The 12,237-nt window shown below is 42.4% G+C and overlaps 1 protein-coding gene across 1 annotated transcript; it reads left to right on the forward strand.

Moving 5' to 3' along the window:
- The first annotated feature begins 2,415 nt into the window (after positions 1-2,415).
- On the forward strand, positions 2,416-11,911 carry LOC137281347 (uncharacterized). The gene is made up of 10 exons (XM_067812558.1): positions 2,416-2,497; positions 4,556-4,888; positions 5,839-6,153; positions 6,373-6,535; positions 7,171-7,304; positions 9,052-9,198; positions 9,302-9,379; positions 9,986-10,051; positions 10,431-10,475; positions 10,672-11,911. The coding sequence occupies exons 1-10, from the start codon at positions 2,443-2,445 to the stop codon at positions 10,680-10,682; spliced, it is 1,347 nt and encodes a 448-aa protein (XP_067668659.1). The 5' UTR covers positions 2,416-2,442; the 3' UTR covers positions 10,683-11,911.
- The last annotated feature ends 326 nt before the right edge of the window (positions 11,912-12,237 follow it).

A 12,237-nucleotide genomic window follows, 5' to 3' on the forward strand; every position in this document is an offset into this window, starting at 1 on the left:
TAATAATGTTTTCTCCTTCTTTTAGATGTGTCAGTAGGGTTTAATTCTTTGAAATAAATAAGCAAAAACGAAAACAGCAATACAGTGTATGAGTACTTCGGAGATATCAAGTAACACTGGGACAGGAAAAGAGTTACCGTTCCTGTTTGAAGGAGTTCTGATCTTCCTACGCCGATATGAAATCTTTCAAAAGGGTACGAGACGTTATTCGGATTGTCCCTGAGTAACACGAGTTGGTGAGGAATGCTAGACCACATAAGACAAGATACAAGTGGGCACAGTAGCATATTAGTAGCACATTAGTAGTATACCAGCAGCTCCACTCGAAGCAGCAGCACCGACAGCTGCAGCACCACCAAATCCAACACCACCTCCACACCACTACCACCATCACCATCATCATCATCATCATCAGCAGCAGCAGCAGCAGCAGCAGCACCGACAGCTGCAGCACCACCAAATCCAACACCACCTCCACACCACTACCACCATCACCACTACCACCATCACCATCATCATCATCATCAGCAGCAGCAGCAGCAGCAGCAGCAGCAGCAGCAGCAGCACCGACAACTGCAGCACCACCAAATCCAACACCACCTCCACACCACTACCACCATCACCACTACCACCATCACCATCATCATCATCATCATCATCAGCAGCAGCAGCAGCAGCAGCACCGACAACTGCAGCACCACCAAATCCAACACCACCTCCACACCACTACCACCATCACCACTACCACCATCACCATCATCATCATCATCATCATCATCATCAGCAGCAGCAGCAGCAGCAGCAGCAGCACCGACAACTGCAGCACCACCAAATCCAACACCACCTCCACACCACTACCACCATCACCACTACCACCATCACCATCATCATCATCATCAGCAGCAGCAGCAGCAGCAGCACCGACAACTGCAGCACCACCAAATCCAACACCACCTCCACACCACTACCACCATCACCACTACCACCATCACCATCATCATCATCATCATCAGCAGCAGCAGCAGCAGCAGCAGCAGCAGCAGCACCGACAACTGCAGCACCACCAAATCCAACACCACCTCCACACCACTACCACCATCACCACTACCACCATCACCATCATCATCATCATCATCATCAGCAGCAGCAGCAGCAGCACCGACAACTGCAGCACCACCAAATCCAACACCACCTCCACACCACTACCACCATCACCACTACCACCATCACCATCATCATCATCATCATCATCATCATCATCATCATCAGCAGCAGCAGCAGCAGCAGCAGCACCGACAACTGCAGCACCACCAAATCCAACACCACCTCCACACCACTACCACCATCACCACTACCACCATCACCATCATCATCATCATCATCATCAGCAGCAGCAGCAGCACCGACAACTGCAGCACCACCAAATCCAACACCACCTCCACACCACTACCACCATCACCACTACCACCATCACCATCATCATCATCAGCAGCAGCAGCATCATGCCCAGATCTCACATGAGATGATCATTACTTGACAGGATGGTGGAAGTTATCATTACTCCAATTTGGTGTCAGAGCTTTGGTGTCAGACCGGTATCCTGCCACTGAGGCGATTGCCATGGACAATACATGTCTTCCTCCTCTTCACCCTATTTCATTTCATTACCATGCTGATATTCGGTGTAGAAGATGGTGTTCAGTGTTGTTAAGAGAATGCAGAACGTAGCACCAAACACAGGGTAATACATGGGTATGAGGAACAGAAGTTTAAGTTTTGAACAGCAGGGCCAAGGTAATCCTAAAGAGATAGGGTTGTTTTGAACAAGGCCCCGGTAGAACCAACGTAGAACAAAGAACAGTAGATATAGCAAGTGTCGACCAATGAGAGTGCTTACTTTGACCACACCCCATTCATTTATTTATCGTCCTTGCTATCCTTGCTATCGTCCACCATTTGTGTCAAGATCGTATAACTGAGGGTCAAAATGGGCTCTCAGTCGACTTGTAGAAATGACAATAAAGAACTGGTAGGTGTCATGGGTGGTAATCCATAGGCCAATCACCCATGACTATGTTTAGATGAAGTTTTAATCGATTGCTTTTGATGGTAGCGTAGCGATCGGCAAAGCAGGCGGGTGGGGTACACCGAAGTGTCCGGCCTTGTCTACATATATTGTACTGTGATACGTCTCACGTCGGGGGTCATCTCAAAATTTATATATATTTAAAAAATAGAAAAGAGCGCAGTATAGAACGTAGTTCAAGGGACACACTGTAGTCCTAGAAGCTGAACAGATTCATATTCACTTCAGACGATAAATGAGTCATGTGATCTCCGGAAGATACAGAATTAGGGAAGTGCACACTAGGATGTATATTATATTTAGCTAACAGTGATAGTTAGGATGCCTCGCCAGTTGTGTAATGTATACAGTCAAGTATGAAGGCAGTGACTGTTGTCTTCTACTGCTGGGTAGTCTACACAGTGTATCAAGGTTTGGTATTTCATTATTTACTCTACCCGAAAGTTTACTTAGTCAGTTTCGTATACTGCCTCTATTTCCATTTTAGGACGCCCACATTAGGATTGTGCACATTCCGTTCTCTTTATAATACTCGTGATGTAACACCCTGGAATCGGTTCGGGCGCGGGGAATGCTTGGAAGAAAGAGTTGAGTATCTTAGCCAAGGAAGAATCTGTCGATCATGGATTCGAACCCCATTTCGCTCCTTTCAGTGGTTGCCAACATTGTCTGTTTCCGTGGTTTCACTATTCCTGTGTCCATATTCGAACAGCGCTGTTCCAAGCGGCGTAATAACACCCCCTCGGACTTATGTTCCGGACGTGACCTTGAGTTAACATTACTGAATATGTGTAAACGTCTTGTTGACTGTTTCTACTTCCTGGTTGAATAGTGCGTGGTAGTATAGTGTAGTGTATAGTGGTGTAGAGTGGTAGTGCAAAGTAAATAGCCCAAGGGCCCTTCATTTTTCATATTGTTATTTTTTCCTAGGAGAAATACCAACATTGCTGACTTTGTTAAGCTATTGACTGAAAATCATTCCCGGGGCAAAGCACCTACTAGTCTACAGAACTGCCAGTTCGACTCAGTAGTGTCACATATCTGGGTCTCAACTTTCTGACCACTCACTCTCGTATCTTCTCGTTGTTTGATTCTGACGCTTATTCATATACTTCACATCTCTCAAAGTTTAATGCTTTAGCTCGCCAACACCCTAATTGCCTCCATGATCGCAGATTGCCTCAGGAGCTGACTTTTTGACTCTTTAGTGAATTCCCCACTTTCGGATTCAGTCAGATTCCCCCGTTTGCACAGTTTCTGACGCATGATTGTCTAGCTGACTTCCACTTCCGATTCTCCCAGTCATACTCCGACTCACTTTCTGCACCCCGTTCACTTTTTGATTGTAACTTTCGGGTTCACTCACCCACGTACTAACTTCCTGATTCTCATATCAGAGTCTTAATTTTCATTCACTCACGTAATTTCATTCTGCAAAGAAAAATCATCCTCGGTAACTCATAGTCTGACTCACCTTATGAGTTTGGCCACTCACATTATTTCACTTCCATCAGCCAACTTTCTCACTGACGACTTGCCGAACTACATTCTTGCTACTTCTGGACTCGCACATCTCCCCATTCAACTCGCCCCGTAATTATAATGACACCACGACGTGTGCATGCACTCCTTGAGTCAGTTCGTAAGAGATGCTGATACTCTGAATAAAACTCTACATCTACAACTACAAATCTACAGTCAAAAAAGAAGCTTCACAAATGTAATTTTTAAAAATAATGAATATTTTTTCTCTGATAATACATCTATGTATCCGAAATGGGATCCATTCGTCGTGCAAATGACGTTAGTGCCAAATCAGGTTTTGCACTGATCAGTTACTGATGTCGCAAGAGCTATGGGATGCAGCCGTTGTACTCTGTAGGACTTGCAAGGTCGTTCTGCGACAAACTGGCACCACTTCTGATCGCCCAAGATCGGGTCGTCCACGTGTGACGTCACGAGCAGAAAACCGTCAAATCGTCATACACCACCTACGTGACAGATTTCTGCCGGCTACACTAACCAGGGCTGAGATGTTTAGAGATCGACTGTCCTCACAGACCATTCGAAATCGGTTGCAGACTGCCAGTTTCCATTCGATTTTTTATTCTTGTGACTTGACATTCTGTATACGCATGTTTTGGAACGCCGGTGTAGCCTAATGGACCTGATTGTGGCACTGTCAGTGTATCGAGTACATCATATATATTTCAGTTATGCAATAATAACAATTTAACTATCTTACCATCTCTTGTTCTTTTATAGTGCCCTGAAGAAAGAATGTGAAGTTTCTTTTTTTTGATTCAGTATATCTTCTCGCGTCGCACATTCGCCTTCGACATCCGCTCTGACGTTAGATGACGTGGTTCCGGTGCCTCTCTGCCCTGATATCAGCTGGATATAGGTGAAAGGCGTGTACTTCCTTGCTCTCCTCAAACATATCACTAACACACGCCTGTCATGTTTCAGCATTTGCACATCCTATGCTGTATACCACGTCAGTTCCTGCCGTCATCGGACGTCCATTCACGCTTGTCTGTACATGGAGTGAAATCGAAGCTAGTCGCCCCAACGCAACAGAGGTGACATGGGCCAGAGGCGTTGACATGGTAATAAGAACGGATATTACAACGTGCAAACAGGAGACACTGATTGATGCTGGACATAGTATGACTGTCAGGTATGGGTACCTGTACCAGAGTTTGACTGTCTGGAACATCACATCCAACGACACCTGGTACTGCAGGATAGGGGGCATGATAAGTAACGGTTCAACAGCTACACTAATACCAGAAGGCAGATGTGAGTAAAGACTTATGTTATAATAATTGTTTTTATGCACTGTGAGTGAGTGTGCATTTTTACGCCACTTTTAGCTATATTCAAACAATGTCAAGGCGGAGGACACCAGAAATGCGAATGTGGGTGAAACCCGCATCCACGAGCTGACGCTTTAACCATCGGGCTACACACCGCCGCTGTTTGTGTCAGTCAGACAGACAACTGTGCCAATACGTCCTGTGATGTTTGTGTCACATGCAGACAACTGTGTCAATACGTCCTGTGATGTTTGTGTCACGTGCAGACAACTGCGTCAATACGTCTTGTGATGTTTGTGTCACATGCAGACAACAGTGTCAGTACGTCCTGTGATGTTTGTGTCACATGCAGAAAACTGTGTCAATATGTACACGCTACGTTTCAAGACGTCAATGGCTGATTAGGAAAGCACCTGGATTCAGTGCACACTTAGACTCATAAAACCCCAGAATTAATAATAGGCAGCTGTGTCAATACGTCCTGTGATGTTTGTCCGTGATGTTTGTGTCAGTCACACAGCTGTATCAACATGACCTGTGATGTTTGTCTCAAAGACAGACAACTGTGACAATACGTCCTGTGATGTTTGTGTCAGTCACACAGCTGTATCAACATGACCTGTGATGTTTGTCTCAAAGACAATACAGCCTGTGCTGTTTGTGTCACAGTCAGACAGCTGTGCCAGTACGGCCATCAAATCGTCCTGTGATATCTGTGATACAGTCAGCTGTTCCAATACGACCTGTGAGATTTGTGTCAATAAGATTTCTTAAGCAAGGCCGTCTGTGATGATTTCTGTCAGAGTCAAGCAAAAGTATCAATATGGCATGTGATATTTTGTTACATGCACACTACGTTTCAATGGCACCTAGATTCAGCGCACACTTGGGCTCATAAAACCCCGGAATTAATAACTTTCCATTACTTTTCAGTTGTCATGTCTACCGACCATCCAGTAACTGACATAGGATCGACCTTCACCTTGACCTGTTCATCAGATAAAGACACCTTGTCGTTAACGTCCTGGTACATGAATGGCACATTGTGCTTTAGACTCGGCGAATCATGTAAGGTAGACCTACAGGTCTATTGTGCCAGTCTGAAACAAAATCTGACAGAGAATTGCACAGATCAATTTCATGCAGTGACATTTCACAATGCGTCAGTCCCTAACCACAACACCCTGTGGATGTGCGACATCGCAGGAAAACGCAGCAACTCAGTAAGAGTTATCGTTCTTGATACAGGTTCGTATGTTTTACGGCAGATATACACTATTGCTATTTAATAGAAATCAATACGACCTCCCAGAGAAGAAGCTTTACTCAAACACATCACAAAATATGTTTGTGACAGAATACTTTGAAAAGAAGCGACTAGAAGTCATCGACGTGTTCGTATTATATGAAATACAGTCATGTCTGTAATACATCACCCCACATGATATCGTCAGAGAAATGTTTCAGACTTCAGAAGTGTGACAATATCAGAAAAAGAATTGACAGGACGGGATTTCCCTGGCCACTTTACACTGATCTGCAGCGGAAGATGTCAGGAGACAGACAATTTCACCTGGACTGTTAACAGTGACAGTGTTCCATGGGTAACTCAGAACATGGAGTATGACAAGTAATTGCTATGATTTTATAGCAACGCCTTGGAGAAATTTTCTTCCAAGAATTGTTTATGTCAAACAAATAATTCAAGTTTTATAGGACACTATTCTTTTCATAAATCGTTGCTAGAACTTAGAACCGAACCTTTATGAATCTACAAGACAAATCATTAATGCGGGAGTTGTGTAAATTTAGAATTGGTTTTCATGATTTTAAAATTCACTATTTACGCAAATCCAAGCGAGTTTCGAGTGATAATAATGAATCCATCTGTAAACATTGTAATAAGGGTAACACTGACAATGGATTAAGTAAGTATATAATCGATATATCAACCCGTCTAACAGATAAACAAATATTGTCCAGTCTGTTAAATCCTAAGAATATTGATGTTATCAAATCTATAGCAGTTTATTTAAAACATGTTTTCAATGCAAGAAATGTTACCACCACGTGCATTTAACTGTAGCAATTATATGTGTACTATAGGCCTCCTCTTAACGAAATACTGAATAAAACGAGTCTGAACCTGCCATGTAACACCACGGTAGGTGAAACATCTTCAACTATGAGCACAACATCCTGATTACAATGATCTACAGTGATCTACAATTCTGTGCTGTATAAACATTGTCACGCGCATTCCAGGTGTAAAGGACTGTGCCGTCAGAACTTAACGCTGTACGCTGATGACGTCATCCCAGACATATATGTGACCTGCTCTGTGTCGGACGACAGTGGAAGGGCGATCACAGACGACTACAGGGTTTCTGGCAGGTCGTGTAAGTGTTGTATATGCTGTAAAACAACATTTGTATTCTCTATAAACGTACCAGTGTAATCGCATACGGAAGATTCAGAAAACTGTAAACAGATTCGTCGTTTCATGCTTGTGCTTGTGCTTGTGCTTGTGCTTGTGCTTGTGCTTGTGCTTGTGCTTGAAATATTACTATTATTACATCAGTACACGTACGATCAAACTATATTTTTAAACATGTTATCTACTTGACAAGAGCATAGTTATATAAAAGAATCTAGAACAAGAACAGTGCTATGCATGAATAAATTTTGTGCCTTAACATTAGTATGAGTAACTAATGTAAATATATATGGCACAGTTTAATCAAACTGGCATATCCCACGGTGCCATTTGGCACCCGACGGAAAAGGTATTGGTAGAATGGGTTAGCATGGCCTTCATCAGTTCTCGGACAAGGATAAATCTCCAGCAACCCATGCTTGTTGTCAAAGGAGACTATCGGGATCGGGTGGTCAGTCTCGCTGACTGTTTGAGACATGTCATTCCAGTTGCGTAGATCGATGTTCATGCTGTTGATCATTGGATTGTCTGATCGGTACTCGAATGTTTACAGGCCGCCAAAACATGGCGTATTACAGCTTTAACTAACAAACAAATAATTTACATAAATAGTATGAATTTGTTGATTACCACGGTCAGAAAAAAACAAGAAAGAGGCGTTAACAGATCAGGCGTTATAAGAAGCACGTCACCAACAAAGGAGTTTACTTCGGCTTCAGTTCGTCTGACACATTACAATCTAATCACTGTATGTACGTTGACTGATCTCAGCAGTCACGTGTGGCGTTACTGTGGCAGATTAACATAAGGTATGATTTCAACGTGGACTCTTGGACCAAAGAAGAGCTCCACCTTCCTAGAACTGCTCCACCTTCCACATCCTGCCCTGTGAAGTGAGTTGGGTTTTACTCCCTTTTAGCATAATTACAGCAACATCCCAGCGGGGTGCCCCAGAAATGGATCTTCGGCGTGACAAACGAACGCTTCAATCAACAGGCTACCCAAACGAATAACAATAGAAATAACAAAGATTTCCACGTTTTTCAGATTTCCGTTTGTCATAGTTAGATTAGAAGGAGGGGAGAGTTGCAACTTACAATTTGTTTCGGTTAAGAATTTGCCGTAACCAACGATGTAAGAAATCCCTGTGAACCAGCAAAACAGAATAAAGACAAGTCTAAAACATTCGAATATTGTATTATTTAGCAAACAGAGCAAGTTATACCAAGCCACAAATCAATTTCACAATACCGATTTCGAATACAAAACAAATGAGACAAAATCGAAGGCAATGGGACACAAAATATGTAGCAAACTCACCAAAGTCTTAGTGCGAGTCATAGGTTCAAGAGCGCTCCCGGAAGTAGCAAATAATCAAAACAAACTCAAGAGGATCTAACTCTAAAGCACTTCCGGAAAGCCTGCTGCCAAAATCGTGTGACACATCATGATTACGAGTATTACCGTTGTGACCCTATAATAATTGTCACTTAATCACTAACAAAATTTACAGAAAATACACTCTCGTAACAAAGTGGTGATACGTACCAAATTATACTGATTAATATTTGTACATCCAGCTTAATGTGTTCGACACAAAATTCTGGACTGGTTATTGTAGTGCGTCGCGAAGTAGCACGGAATCCAGTCAGCAGGAAACGAGACTGCTACGTAATCGATGTTTTGCCTTGTGTCTTTTTTCTACTCAGCAACTGCCTCGGATAAGTTGTTTGCAAACGGATGGAAGACCTGGCATATATTGGTTGGCGTAGCCATTGGAGGTGTGGCTATTTGTGCAGTCGTGGTCGCCACTGTTGCATTCGTGCGCAAAAGACGTGTGACACGAAGTTCCTCAGGTACGACTTTCTGCATTTAATGTCATCTTCATTGGAAATTGTTCAGCTTGATGATGATGATGATGATGATGATGATGATAGAGGTTATTTTCTAATACTCAAGTCCTAGAGACGAGGAACGTACTGTATGAGCCGGGAGAACCGTTGTCACAGAAATCAACAAACAACATGGCAAAAACAGGTAGGCATCTATTGCAGAACATCACTCACAGATTCACAAATGTATCTGCTTGATCTTACGTACACTCACCCAGAGACACTCGCTCAGAAGACAGTGCCTTGCAGAACATCAGACATAGAAAACTTCAAGAAGAAGACACTTACTCAGTTCGACTGTTGCACAGAACACTATTCTGTCCATTTAGACTCTAGGTAGATTTTACAAGACTAGTGTTTCAGGTAATCAACACACGGAGACGCTACTGAGATCGGAGTCGACAATATTTTTGCCCCCACAGTATGTCTCGCAGTAAACTGTATTACTTTAGGATATTTGGTCACGTTAACTGTCATGATAAATCTATACGCAAAAGATAAGCACTAAAGGATAGGCCATATCACAATGTGACAGTAAACTGCATATGTCATCATCTTTACATCGTGCCCATTTAAACATTTCAATCTCTAGCTTTCTACTTGAAGCTTTGATGGAGGAATATGGAAAATTTCAGTATGGTCTCTACTATAGTCAGTATTAGCATCCGGGCCTTGTTTGCATGTCTGGGGTCGGTACCTGTGTAAACGTCCCCGGAATCTGCTCTCTAACATTACACTTACTTTGTTTCAGTCATGGAGGACAATTGTTTGTATGAGAAGACAACTGACACGGATACCCAAGCCACACACAAAATAGGTGAGTGAAATAGCTATGTCTTCTACGACTTCTGAACATAAATTGTGACATCAACAGTTCATGATCACGTGTATCACGTCTAGTTTGGGGAGTTTCGTGGAAAACAGGTAGTACCGTATACATGAGGGTAATTTCGGTAAGGATGCGCTTACTGCACCCATAGGTAATTGGCGATATGATAATACACACAAGATTATAACACAAGGTCAACATATTCAACAGATTGAGGTTTGGCGTTCCTGATTGTGTTGGCCGTTAGGTCCACGGTACGTCTGTCCCCGACCGCCGCCATGTATTTAGAAGTGCAGCGTTTCTCAACAAACAAACGATTACTAATTTAATATCAACTGATCTTTCATTCTTCCTTTTCGTTCTTTAGTCATGGAGGACAATGTGCTTTACGAGATGGAGGACAACACTTTGGGTAAAACACTTTTTTCAAAACTAACGCTAAACCTATGTATTCGCTCTCACGTCAGAATTGCTCGTGATTTGTAAAATACAAACGCGAGTACCATCTTGTGTCAGCATAGAATGTGTGACACTTAAAGACCAAGCAATCTTTTTTACTTTCATATGAATGTTTGCTGTGGAGACTGATATAGAGATTTCTTTTTCAGGACCAAAATGAAGATGTCAAGAATAACGAGTAACTATCGTCATTAGAATGCAGAGCAGCAATGTGTCAGATGAAGAAAGAGGACATTTTTTTTATGGAGATACAACTTGGTTATTCTGTACAGGGGACATTTCGACAGATTCTAATGTCGTGATATGAACAGTTTTCACCACGTGTCTGACAATGGCGTTAGAATTTCGAAACGTTGCTTATACAGAATAAACAAGTTAAATATCCATAAACAATGTCGTCATTCGTCACCCCTCAACCTCTAGAATGCCAATCAATGACGTTGTGAGATGTGTGACAATAAGAAGAACAAGGTTTGACTATCGTCATCAGAAGACAGGGCAACAACATCTGGTGTTCGTCAACGTGTTTTAGTGATAGCGGTGGAGCAGCTACGTAAAGTAATAACCTTTGTGTCTCATTTGTTCAGATTTGTAAGCTGAAGGGAAATAACATCGGGTTTATCACCGCCTTTACGTCTATTGCGGTGTGCGGTTATGAGTGTAACCAAATGACGTATGTCTGTCACTTATACTAAGCCGACAGGTGTTTGGTCTGTTACCTAAATGCCACCCTCTGGCGGGTGAAAAGAAGTACAGTCTCTTTGGATATTTTGGCATGATGCTGGAGTTGAAGTCGAAGCACAGCGCTTTGACTCACCGGACAGGCGATGGACTAGGAAGGCGTGCCTACGCTGACATGTCGTACTGACCATAGTGTTGTGGTCAATGGTCAGATGTGTTTAATTGTATTTGGTTAATATGGTGAAGACATCTTTATAAGCTTAACGTGAAGGTTTACAGTTATTCAAATGCCCAGAACCAGATGTTTTGGAACTTTTGATCAATGTACCTCAGTGTATATACGCAAGTGGCGTGTCCTCCATGAAGGTAGGCTTTGTATTCACCTCAAACAAAAGACGTTTGGATCAAGTTTGTGGATGTGGTGTGAAGGTGATCAAGATTGTGGATATATATCGTTGTTTTCAATGTTGTTATCAGTTGCCCGTATGGCACGTTGTCAAGGGTTCTATTGAATATTGCTTTTAAATGTAGTATGCATTTTAGCAGTTCATCAGCTTTGATATTCAGATACGAACACCGTTCTTTCCCTCTAATAGTACATAATATATGACTTGACAATTGTGTGCATTATATGTCTGAATGTGCAGTCGGTTTGACATTGTGAATTTAAATCTACTTACGCCGATTAAAAGCTTACATTAAACTAGGCGTTTCTTGTTTGTTTGTTTTGTTTGTTTGTTAGTTTGTTTGTTTGATGCCGGATTCCAAACATACCACAGCTAAATGGCAGCGGTGTATGAATTATCGAATCTGTACCGGTTAATCCAACGATACATCGTCAGCATTGATCTGCGATGACATGTCCTGTTTTGTTCCGACTGAACATTACAATGTGCAGTGACAACCTACCAGTGCAGTTAAGAAAGTTTGGTAACTAATACCTAATTGGAAAAAAAGGAATAGAGATCAAAAGCTGTTGAAAATATGAGCAACCACATAAGCATCTTAGTTTATTTTAGCAAAAACAAGCACGT

Source organism: Haliotis asinina, chromosome 1 (genome assembly GCF_037392515.1).
Source record: "Haliotis asinina isolate JCU_RB_2024 chromosome 1, JCU_Hal_asi_v2, whole genome shotgun sequence".
NCBI lineage: Eukaryota > Metazoa > Mollusca > Gastropoda > Lepetellida > Haliotidae > Haliotis > Haliotis asinina.

Bases quoted from the DNA above. Each gene is read 5' to 3' on its own strand.
- LOC137281347 (XM_067812558.1), top strand. From the start codon at position 2,443: ATGAAGGCAGTGACTGTTGTCTTCTACTGCTGGGTAGTCTACACAGTG. The intron at 6,536-7,170 runs GTAATTGCTATG...CGCGCATTCCAG, and splicing joins CAGAACATGGAGTATGACAA to GTGTAAAGGACTGTGCCGTC. The intron at 7,305-9,051 runs GTAAGTGTTGTA...TTTTCTACTCAG, and splicing joins CAGGGTTTCTGGCAGGTCGT to CAACTGCCTCGGATAAGTTG.